Source organism: Calliopsis andreniformis, chromosome 12, assembly GCF_051401765.1.
Source record: "Calliopsis andreniformis isolate RMS-2024a chromosome 12, iyCalAndr_principal, whole genome shotgun sequence".
Lineage (NCBI taxonomy): Eukaryota > Metazoa > Arthropoda > Insecta > Hymenoptera > Andrenidae > Calliopsis > Calliopsis andreniformis.
In genome coordinates this window covers 19311744-19324053 of record NC_135073.1, presented here as the reverse complement: position 1 = coordinate 19324053, position 12310 = coordinate 19311744, and the positions used below count along the sequence as shown (strand labels likewise).

The window sequence follows — 12310 nt, the reverse complement described above, 5'->3', positions numbered from 1 at the left end:
ATTAACGGTGAGTTCTTGAACAATATTTTGCCAAGTTATAACACATTTATCATAAACGATAGATATCAGAATCCATCAATGACTGTTCCTATTTCTATGTATATCGTTTCGTGATCATATATTATTCGATAGTAGAGGCCATTTGTCCAGTTGTTCCTTGGTTGATTAGTCCGTATTGTTAGAAAGTAAATTTATGCATCTTCTCAAACGTATTTGATGTCGTGTAATGTTATTCGACCAAATTTCGATGCGGTATTTTTCTGGTTTCGATTGACAGTGATAATTACTAATTGTATCATGAAAAACCTTCTTTGGATACAGACACTGTTGCAGTTAAATTAGATAAATGTACATATATTACATAAAGATTGCGTGTTAATGTGAGTCTGACGAATGGCAAAATGCAGACATAATAAATTACGAAGAACCAAGCAACATAAAATGGCGCGCAATTTAAATTGACTATTTCTCAACTGTCGGTAGATGGCGCGAATGAAACATTAGTTGTTGAGAAATGGTATGGTAACGATCCTTGTTATCGACTGAAGAACAGTTAATTGAAATGTCGGTAAAGGTAGTTCATACCTCGATAACAAATTATACCACTTAATATTGCAAATATGCTACGTGCATTATTGTTACTATTATCACTAACGTTCATTACATGACTATGATTTTTTGTTGTAATGAATGACGACATAAGAAATGTCTATATTTTATTCACGCATCCATGTTTTATTTCTATACGTCTAACGCGCGTCACATAACTTTACAATTAGTTTTTGTCAAAGCACTATATCATTTACGGGAGATCCCTCGTTTTTCCTTAGAACGCGAGATCGAACCGCCTAAAATGTACGCTATTTAATGCGCACTATTCTGCGGTCAAAAATATATTTTACACCAGGAAACAAACACCTTTTCATCTTGTATATACATCTTCGATAAGTACAAGCATCGCTCAGTTTGCGTACAAATGTTATTTCGAAAACTTTATAATTTCTCGTTAAAAGAATACTCTATCCACTGTTTCCGCGACTCGAGGATGCGTTTGCGCTTGCAGCAAAATTTAAAGATCATTGACTTCTTATACCTAAAACTAATTCGACCCGGACAATTTCCTCGTTCCATTAAAATGTACAATAAGGTAAAAATCGTCTGTCTTGAAAGACGATGCGGAATGAGGCATACCGCGATATCGATTTACTAGGGAGCAGCTGAATTCGAACGCCGTTCCAACGCGCACGCACCAAACACCTTTACGAACTTTCGCGAAGGGTGTGCGAGTAAAACCAGTTCTACTAAGCTCCTCCCAGAACTTTTACTGACGAGCATGCCCTTTCATTGGCGACCATAAGCGCAGCAATGGTTCTTCCAACCCACCATCTCGTAAAGAGTCTCGTTAACGATAACTCGTTACCATCGATCAGTGGTTTGGAAATTTCGAAGAGTCCCTCTATTCCATTTTCCTCTCAGGGGCAGAGACATTTTATTCTCTCTCCCTTGCAACATTGAAATTCTTAAACTGCGCGAAAAGTGATTGCTCGATTACCGACGCGCAACACCGGTTGAGTAGAGACATCGAGTCAGGCGAAAGGGTGAACACGCGCAAAGACGTCGTCATTTTGCTCGTGATTTGCTTCGTCCCGATCGGTAGGTTCATAGTCTGTTGGTCACATCGAGTGTTGCGGAGGTGGCAACATGATTTCGTAACCAGCAGGCATCCCCTGCTGGTGGTGATGATGGTGATGGGAGCTGGGCATCATTTGGTGATGAGTCTGCTGGTAGTACTGGTGGTGCATGCTCGAGTGACTCGAGTAATACACTGAGGTCTGTTCTATTTCTTTGCCTGAAAGGAAAAGGGGTCGTTACTTTGCAAAAATATTTGAAGATGTTATCTGTAATCCAAGATCACGATCCAAATGAATAGATGACTTGTATAAAAACAGGGACAAGGAACCTACCAGTCTCGTAGACCCCACGACCGTAGCATAAGGTTTTAACGTCGTTCATGGGACTAAGCCCTCCGTTGTGGGGGTGCGTGGTGTGCACAGACGATGGAGTAACAGGTGCCGCGTATCCGTGATGATGCGGAGTCATGGGACTCATGCCCATTGGGCTGCAGGGGTTCATAGCTGCCGGGGACATGCCCACCGAAGACAACGGCGATATAGCGAGATTCGGGCTGTCCGAATCGATGCTCTGCAACGATTGAATGCTGCCCCCGTTGGTCATGGAGCTACTGATCGCGTTACTCGCGCTGCTCTGACAATTCAATGGCAACATATCCCTGAAACGATGAAAATTTCTCGTTCAAGCGACTTGTGTCAACGCAACCAACGCGAATCCCAACACCGTGGTGTTTCCCATTTTCGTTAAATTCGAGTGTCCCCCTCGTCGAGGTCAGCACAGACACCAAACGCACATAGGAAAATTTTGTAGCTGAGAAAAATTGCCCCAGACCGCTCGTAAATCTCTGACCGTTCCATAAAGAGCGAAGGAAGGAAAAGTCAGAAAAGGAGAAAAGGAGAAAAGGTTCTGAACGAGGAACACATGGAGGTTTCTCATTGTCTTAGGAGCGAACCCGAAAAAATCTATGACCCTTGGCCCGGGACCGACCTGACGATTAAGGGTCACGAACACATGCACGCTGGTTCCGAGAACTTTCTCGTCGAAATTGTTGGAAAGAAGCCGACGAAACGACAAAGATCGACTCGAAAGGCCACCTCGTTCTCCTCTCGCACCCGCTCGAAACAAACGCTTCGGTCGTTTACACGCGCCTTTTCTTCCCTCCCTCGTTCTTTCTTTCTTTTTTCTTTCTTTTTTCTTTCTTTTCTGACTGAATCTTTGCACGAGTATGTGTTCGCGAGACGCACGTGCGTGCACGGTGGTCCATGTGCAGCCAGCTCCGCCCCGACCATGCTTTGCTTCGCGCTGCTTCCCCTCCGACCTTCTTTCGCAGTCATGGTGCACGGATTTTTATGACCGCGTTTCAAGGTCCGAGCTTCGAGACGTGCCGCTGCCGCGACACGTTACCACAGTCGGGGAAGTTCGTTTCTGCGGGGACTCGATAGGGTTTAAGGGTCCCAAGGAAATGGACGGTGGCAGAAATCGAAAGGCAGATCGTAGGTAGAGGACGGAGGTGTTGCGCGCTGCCAAAGCAGGACGCGCGCCGAGATAAGTCGAGGTAGCGTACCAGAGGGCCGGTCGTGGCCTTTATGTAGTAAACTATTGGTAGTGCGAACAGCTCAATGGTGAAACGAGAGACGTAACCGAAGCTGCGTCATAAAACGGTAATGGGGCGTCGCGTTTCCTTTTCCTAGAGCCTTTGCCGGGGGAGGACGTTAAGGGCGGGAAGAGGGTGCAAACTCGAACAGAGTTTCTTCGCTAGCGAAAGAGAATTTTTTTCCTTCTGCAGCGGAGGCGTTCTCGAACCATAATTTTCTAAAAATTTTCTTGGCAAAAATGTCCATTCAAAAGTATGGTTACTCCTTTCGGAGTAAAGCATGTTCGACTAATATTCGTCGTGGTAGCCGTCGGTCAACGACGGTCGTTCTTTAATCCGTCGCGTTCGCGAACGGTCCAAAGCAGACCGTGACCGAGGCACGTCGTAGCCATAACAACGTTGCTCTCACTCACTTCTTCAACCTTCTCCTTCTGCATACGACTGCCAGCGCTGGTAAACAATTTTCCGCCGTGAACGCGTCCGCCTGATCCGCGAGATGACTTACAATCAGACCGATACCGAAAAGATTCCAGGAGTCGTTGTATTAATCGACCTGGGCGAGGAGAAAGCTGATCCCCAAAATGGGCGATTGTGTTTATCCGACGGCGAGAACTGAGTGGACGGAGCTAATCTTATCGGTAATTCGTAGGCAGTGTTGTATCAATAAACGGTTGAACACGCGATCGGCATTATCTAAGTACGACTCCGTCTTCATTTTTTACCCACCTCTTGCTCGCCCTCGCATCTGATCGTACCAAAACGTTTACAAATAACAATGGGGTAATCGCGGATTTATTGTGGCTTCTAAACTCACGTGACATTCTAGATTGCATCTGTGGTCTTGATTTCGGTTATCATCGAGGGCGTCGAGGATTCGCGGAAATTCGATAAGCTACAAGCGGTCACCTTTCGTAGAGAAGCGCAAAAGAGGGGACGCGATCCTTGGAAAACAAGTTGAAATCGGTTCGTTATCTTCCTTGGCGAAATTCGACTCGTTCTAAGCGTCCGCGTCGAGCGATTTCCTTCGAGCCGCGTCGCTCCTCCCAAACGCGATCGTTCAGAACAAGTTGGGTTGTTGCGGCTCGTAGAGAATGATTTACGTCTCCGAAGTGACCGTCGTGTCTCCCGAAAAAAGGACGGTCGAGTACACATGTCGAAACACTTGTTGCTCGGTGGAAAATGCGAGACCCCCCGTCGGCACACGTGCCCTGCATGCACGAAACTTCGCCACGGGATACTTGGTACCCGGAGCCTGGGCCCTTCACGTTTCCACGTCCAATTTTCGACGCGAAAACCTTTGACCGCGTTAACAACCTTCCGAAAGGCTTTCACGTCAATTTATCGCCTCTGTTCGGAACTTGAGTTTCGAGAAAAGCTTCAAGAGTGTAGGAAATAAAAGAAAATCGACTCACGTTCTCGTTTGCGGTGTACGGTCCCTCTGACGACGATTTTTGAACCAGTTGGAGACCTGCGTCAGAGTTAGGCCAGTCTTCTTCGAGAGATTCTTCTTATCATCGGGTGTGGGGTACTTGTTCACCATGTAGCAGTCCTTCAGCGCCTTCCTAGATCGTTCCTTGAAGCAGTAGACGGTTTCTTCGCCATCCCAGATCGTTTTTGGTAAAGGATACTTCTTCCGTATTCTGTACTTGTCCACGGCACCGAGCGAGCGACCGCGGATCTTTTCCGCCTCGCGATAGTGCGACTTGAACCACATATCCTGAAGATCCTTGTGCTGTCGCGGCGAGAAGGGGTGGCTTTCTAGGATCGAGTAAAGCTCGTGGTAAGCGCCCTGATGAAAAGCTACCGCAGCCCTCGCCATTAGCACGCTTTCGCCACCGCGAAGTAGCTCACCAGGTGACAGAGTCCAGAGAAACCTGATCCAAACGTTTACTGTTTAGCTTCCCTACTGATCGATGCTGTTCTATTTTGTGTCAATTGATAGATTAATAATCCTAGTGGTAATATAAAAGGTATATTTCATAGATCATTCGACCAAGCTAAGTTTAACGAAGAAAAATAGAAACAATGGGTCTTGACTTTTCAGCTACGAGACGCTACAAATGAAGATTGGTCACCGAGTGTTCCAAAGTTCCATGTTAGTGAGAAATCTAAGATATTGTTGACTCACAGCTAAAGAGTTAATTAGCCATAGCATTCTATCGCAGCATATACTCAAATTACCGCAATCGGGTCTCGTAACGACGATCGCCTTAGGAAAGAACAACGGACGCAGCTTACCTCGCGAGCTTCTCGATATCCTGACTTTGCAATAACGCCTCGCACATGCAAGATATCTGGTCCGGCGTGAAGTTACTGGTCACAGTTCCCAGAGAGAGTTCTCCGCCGGATCCAATCGCGGGTGTGTTGGTCAATTGTTGCGGGTACTGGGGACTCCCATTCGACGTAGGAGTTAGACTTTGCGGATGGGAATGATGGGTCAATGGTAGTCCAGTTAACGACGAATTGTTGTATTGTCCAGCCGATGCATTTCGATGCACGGCACCCATCTGGCTGTTGCAGTCGCTGTTCGGCGATGACAGTTGATCCGAACTGTCGGACATTCTTAATCGATTCGACTGTTCATGAATCAGTTTAGACGCATCTCTCGGTCGAGCCTTCGCGTGGAACACGATCGAGTGTCTATATTGAACGATCCCAGATTTTGTTCCCCAAGACCAGCCTATTCCTTTGGCCGTCGGACGTAGAAGCCTTCGCGCCAACGCTCCTCTCTGGCGTTATCGATCAAGGGGCAAAAGCGATACGAGTCGGTGTGTCTACCGATTGGTCGGATGAATAACTCGTGACGAAAGTAAGCATCCGCTGCTCGGACGATCGACGCCACTGGATGGTTGTTTAATCGGCCGCGTTTCATTCATGTCCTCGTTATTCGAGTTTCCATTCATAAATTGTTACCACGCAACGCTTTCGCGTTACGCGCTCTCCTAGAAACGCTATCGAGACTTGGCTACGTCACTGGTAGCGTCCGATAATCGGCCGTCTTCTCGCGTCACCGAAAACTTATCGAACTCTCACCACTTCACTCGTGCACTGGTCAGTCTCTCAGGACACCCATTAACTTTATCCTTGGCAAGCCATGCACAGATTAACACTACAGTTCCTCAACGAAGATGACTTCTGCCTTTACTCCAAATGAAAATGTTTTCGTAAACACTGTACACGGATCTCACTGAAACTCTCAGCTGAGGAAATTGTAATAATAACCTCGAAGGTTTTTGCAAAACGTTCGAAAAAGATAGCTCTATTTGATTTCGATTCGAACTCGCGGTGTTTCAGAGTCACTGAGTTAGCAGGAAGTGTCGCGACAAAGCGCGGTAACGCGGTCTGTTACTACTGCTGCTTCGAATGACGATGGTAGTGTTAGCGCTGGCACTGCCGATTATTTCACACCGATGCCGATGCCGATGGCGTTGTCGGTGGAGGATGAGGTCGCGGATGGTGCGATGGTGGTGGTGGTGGTGGTGGTGGTGGTGGTGGCGGCGTTCTCTCTTCCTCTTCTCTTGACCCTCTTTTTTTCTGTGGCGCGCTCGCGCGGAGAGGAGTGGAGTGCGGCGCGCTCGGGTGAGCTCTGGCCAGTGGATTGGTCGTCGAGCAGCGCGCGAGCTCGTCTCATTGGCTGAGCTCGGGGGCGGCGCAAGCTTTCTACCCCCTGTCAAAGCCACCCCGTTGAACGCGCACGGCTCTCCCAGCTTCCTCTCGCCGGTGGATCCTCACCTGCCGACGTCCTCGACGAGTTCGAGAAACGATTAGACGAATCTCATTCCATCCACCCTCCCCTCAGCTCATTTCGCAACTTTAGGAAAATGGGAAATAATTTCTCGGGTCAAGTTTCTGATATGATTTTTTTATAGTTCAAATAATTTTGTCTTCTTGGTGAGATATACCTACTGGTTCCGAGTTAGTAGGTTCACACGTTTTTTTGCATCGCCTAAAATCATGAATTATTGCGGGTGTTCGAGGGAACCTGGTACGCGAGTTTGTGGGCGTCTGAGAATATAGAAGGTGACCAGTAAACACCGGAAACGAAACGCGTCAACGTTACCGTACACCGTGTTGTGATTCTAAGCAGTGCTATCACGCCTTGCGTTCGACTAATTTCATAACAACCGGCAACAATTCCTTGCCTTGTCCGCCGTTCTTTATCTCGAGCCGTTATTCGTAAAGGCTTTTCTCCTTTCGTTGACGAACGATACGTAACGACGAGGTATTACGTCCCTGGCAAAGTTTCTATCCGCGGACTCATTATACTCCTAATGATGAAATCAATCGCGACACCTTATAAGACAGAAGATTTCGTTTACTCTTCTATTACCCGAAGAAGAGTGGAATAGTTGAAGGGTCAGAAAAACGTGCGTGAAATCGTTCAAGCTGGTAAGACAGGAAGTTCAAAAGCTGCTCGAGCCGATGAAAATAGCGCCAAGTCTGTTAGACCACCGGCGTTACGTAGATCAATGAGAACCGATATTCCAAGAGACGAACGAAGATGTCTTTTAACGAGAACGAAAATCTCGATGTCCGCCACGCCTCGCCAATCCTTTGAATCTGCTCCGCCTTTTCCGACTAATTACCATCCGTACGTCGCTCGACGCTGCCTACCGTGACGCGCGATGCAGCTAGGCTGACAAATTTGGAGCACAAACACTTTCGAATGAAATCTTAAAGCTGCGTGCGATCAGCGCTAACTATATAGAGACTATGCAGAAGATATTGAATCGCCTATGCTTTATACAAACCAGTGGCAGATTAAGCCAGAATAATCTTAAGTAATAGGATGGGCTGAAATATCCCAAATACCTTTACCATAAGGTACCTTTATGCGATTCAACTATGACCTGAAGTTGAAGGAAATTGGTAAAATTCCCAAGAATCTTGGACTCCTCGAGAGCTGGAGATGGACCCAGTCTCTTCTTTCGTGAACGAGGAAAATCGTTTTAATTTGGAGAACGTCGTGGCTTCTAGACAGAACGATGACACCGGTAGAGGCAAGACCCGATGATAGAGGGGCGGCGCCGCGCTTTGCGATGGCGTCTCCTTCGATTTGGTGTCGGATTTCCTCCGAGCCGCCATTTTCCCCGCTCCCTTTCTCTCTCTCTTCCTCCTACACTCGCTGTCAGCCCCTCCGACCACCCTGTCGCACCCTCTCGCACCCTCTCGCGCAACCCCGCAAGATAAGGATGCGCTTCCTTATCAAAACGGTCCCAGGAGCGCACAGTAGTCGACGGCTTCCTTCTTCTTCTTCTCCCTCGTTTCATTTTTTTCTAGAGGCTTACCGGGAAATTCGTTGCCCATTAAAAATCGTTTACTCTCGCTTCTCGCGTTGGCACCGCACGTGATCGCTCTTTCTATTAATCTTTCTCTCTAATATGCAAAGTGAATACTGTTTTCCATTTCCGGAAATTCTTCCCGCGATACCATAATTAAATCGTGGCAATCTGGTTTGACATACCGAAGATTCACGTCCACGTTTTCGAGGATTTCCTGTCACGCGAGAAACGCGATGCTACACTCGGACAAAGTGGTGAAAAACTGGTGGAAAAGGTCTGTCTAACGCGCGACAAACGAGCCTTTCGTCGATACGAGTCCTTTGCCGTTGGTCAGAAGATGAATCGTTTGTACCTGGGGTCAGGCAAAGGTATTCCAGCAGTAGGATCCGAGAGGTTGAGGCAGGGGTGCGAAGGCCCGCGAGGTGGGGCTCAGGGGAAGGTTGTCGGAGGTGGGAAGCAACAGAACGAAGCAAAGCGAAACACAGCGGAACGTAGCAGCGGCGCCAGCAACACCACCACCACCACCAGCGTCGGATTTCGCTGTACTGCGTTTAATTGCATTCCAAAATGGCTCTGTGCAAAATCGACCCGACGATCCTCTCGTTCGTCCTTGTTCAGCCCCTTGAAGCTCGCCGACAAACGGGCTGCAATCTTCACCGACGTTAATTCGGATAAATTAAACCGGACTGCCTCCCGTAGATTTCAACGCGCCGCGCCGCGCCGCACCGCGCCATGGCGTTCCTCTGCAGTCCCTCTGCCACCGTTCTCAAGTATTCTACGGTTTCACCGACAATGACGAGCCTGAACAAAGTGCACAGAGAGGTTTGTAATGACGCGTCACGGATCGAGTGAAGTTACGGTAGCAAAGGAAGATCCGCTCCAGCGAGAGCGTGTCCACTACCAACGAATATTGCTATTAGGCGACGGCGACGCTCGCCGTCGGCTGACCTCGCCTGAAAAAATTGTCCGATTCTCGTCATTTACGATCGTCTTTGCTCTCGATTCGAGTTGCAATGAAATCCGAGAGCGAAACTCTCTGAGCGACAATCGTTGCTTTTCCTTTCGTTACCGTGGGCCAGTAGCCAAAGTAAACTTTGAACTAGGAAAATGAACGACACGGTGGCAGGTTGAACGAATTTTTATTCGATTCGTGCGACTGGTGTCGCCGTCGATCGAACCGAGCGGCAAGTACGGTCAGGTGCATCTCGTATTTCCGTGTAAACGGTGTCGGTATGCTTGTACATAGATACACGGTTATATCTATAAAATTCATGTGGAGGAACAATAAGGTGGACTTGTCCGAGTCGCGGGGATCGAAGGGACTAGCAGTCGTGTTGGTGGCCGACATTGGACACCGGCTGCTCGAGATAGGGACTATCTTGGTGCGCGCGTAACGCATACGCGCCACCGCTAGACTCGTCGACAATCGGTTCGGTTTATTTTTAGAAGCTGACATTCTTGGTGCACACAGGTGAGCAAGCTCATCTAAAGTTTCAGATTCGAAGCTTAACTGGTTCTTGAGCCTCGTTCCCAAAGTGCCCTCGACTTCATTATATTAGCGTTGCGTCTCAGAGAAATGTTAGAATTATTCGAAAGGCGCGAGGCGACGTCCAATTTTGAAAGGCATTGCACGTCTACGCGATCGTTATCGAGGCGCGAGGATTCGACGGGGTGGTTGCTCCTAGAGATGAACCATCTCGAAGGTGAAGAGAGGACAAAACTGAAGATTCGCTCGATTCCCTCGCGACAATAAGATCGCGTTGGCGGGAGGATTAAGCGACGTAATCCGTCGGTTATTTTCCCATTAACAGGACCGACGGAAAAAGATCGGGGCGGGAGATTCTGGCGATGGAAAACGCGAGCAGGCGTGAACACAGGTAGCTGCCGGTCCCTTCTGCGGAGGGACCTTCCTAATGCCCGAAAATATGCTCTTTATGTGTCACTAGCCACTTTATGCTACAGTTCCGTGTCAGTGGGCCCGAGTGTACACTTGAAAACACGATCGTTCGAACTTAGCTCTAGTCTGAGGTGCACGGCAGGTCACTTTACACGCGTATCCTCTTCATTAAACGTAACTTATGCATTTACTCGATCTCATGCGGTCATCGTCTATCTCTTGGAAAGTAGTTCTCAAATGATACATGGAATTATTCAATTAATTCTTTTTCCAATGAAAATCTGATCTGAAATACGTATAATACGTCTACTCACGAAGTACAAAGTATCGCTAATTATCATTATTTTTATGACGCAATAGCTGCTCGTATTTGAAGGGACACCTAACGCATAGGATGCCGTAATAGGTCGGAATAGTCGATTACATGGTTAGTTAGATGCGCTCGGTGATTTGAGGGTACTTGTAACGGTGGACTGTCATCATCCCTGTTGCGAAGCGCATCCACTAAACATGTCGCGTGGGGTAACAATAAGTATCCAGCGGGTCTATCAAAGGGGTCCGTTTGAAGAGACCTAGAGGACGGACCGAAGGAAAATTGTAAGCCTTTTATCTTCGATAGAGAGCTTCGAGGAATAAACAATAATGACGTAGAAATATTTTTAGCGATGTTAAAAAAATGCAGCGTATGCCCAGTTTCACATGGAAATTTTGTAACGACCCCACAGAGGATAGAGGTAATATGAACGTGTCACCAATCACGTCGATTCATCGAAGACACTGAAAAATTGACTGTCGTTGCGTTTATGAGGGTTGCAGTATATGGTGCCTAATGATGCAGTGGACCTACTGTTTATCGCATTTAATTGGTCGATACATCGATAGGCCATAAGGTCTAACAATTTTAGTTTGAGATCTTCTATCAAAAGACGATAATGTATCGTAAAGCCTTGATCGACTGCAGTATCTAAATCCTCATTTTCCTATATATTTGGTATTTTGGCTTCGTGGTAGCACGTGTCACTTGACTCAAGGAACAGCTTCTAATATATGCCACCTCGCATATTCGACATCCTCTTATCTACGACGTCTGTGTCAGGTGAGTTTTGTGGGAAAAAGGTGGACGCAGGTCTCCGTCTAGAATCATCTTTCGCTGACTCGCACGATTTATCTGCAGGTAAAGAACGACTCTTGCATAGTGGCACAAATCTGACAAACCCTACTAACTCGTTCTCACACTTATTTATCGTCTTTCGAGCGTAGCTATAAAATTGTCAAGCAAAAATCAATCTTTCTTACGAATTTTAACAAACTGCAAATTTCTCTCGACTTTGCATTTCTGTGACAATAAATGGGAAATTCTGGGAAATTCTACGAATGTTCCCGATTCAGAAGACTCGGAAAATTCGTCCTTTTTTTTAAATTCTCGCTCTCGTTCCGCTTCCTGTCACAGACAAGACACACATACGAGAATCAACAATAAAGGCTTGACGCCATAGAGGTATTGCCACTGTTATACCGACAATATGTTCCGGATCCTTAATAACGACGACAGCGAGCGGTATTAAGAGGTATTACAAAGCGGCGACACTTGAATGCGCGTCGAGGAGGGTTCTCACTCTTGAAAAGAGCATCTGAACACAGAGAACCCTGTTGCCCCCTCGATGTTATTATGAACTCCCTCCCATTCACGCCACGTTCCTGTCTTTCCCCATCTTCGCCTCTCTCTCGCCCCTCCTTTTGCCTCGATGTACCGTCTCCGTTTCGCTCATGTGGACGATCGCACCGACCACCACATGGTGTGCACACTCCACACTGACGACACCACCCTATAGATATATTTACGAATCAGTCGGCTGCTAAGCTGGTAACATGCGAATTTAAGCGGGTGATTTGTCGCGATTACCC

General features: G+C 47.3%; 1 protein-coding gene across 1 annotated transcript; it reads right to left on the bottom strand.

Moving 5' to 3' along the window:
• Positions 1-1673: 1673 nt before the first annotated feature.
• Six4 (homeobox protein six4) lies at positions 1674-5793 on the bottom strand. The gene is made up of 4 exons (XM_076389064.1): positions 5465-5793; positions 4639-5100; positions 1965-2290; positions 1674-1849 (listed from the first exon to the last, which is right to left on the bottom strand). The coding sequence occupies exons 1-4, from the start codon at positions 5785-5787 to the stop codon at positions 1674-1676; spliced, it is 1287 nt and encodes a 428-aa protein (XP_076245179.1). The 5' UTR covers positions 5788-5793.
• Between the last annotated feature and the right edge of the window lie 6517 nt (positions 5794-12310).

Coding starts and splice junctions, on each gene's coding strand:
- Six4 (XM_076389064.1), bottom strand. CDS start 5,787: ATGTCCGACAGTTCGGATCAACTGTCATCGCCGAACAGCGACTGCAAC. Junction 2,291..4,638: donor CGTACACCGCAAACGAGAAC/GTGAGTCGATTT, acceptor TCATCGTTTCAG/GGATATGTTGCCATTGAATT. Junction 1,850..1,964: donor TCGTGGGGTCTACGAGACTG/GTAGGTTCCTTG, acceptor TTTTCCTTTCAG/GCAAAGAAATAGAACAGACC.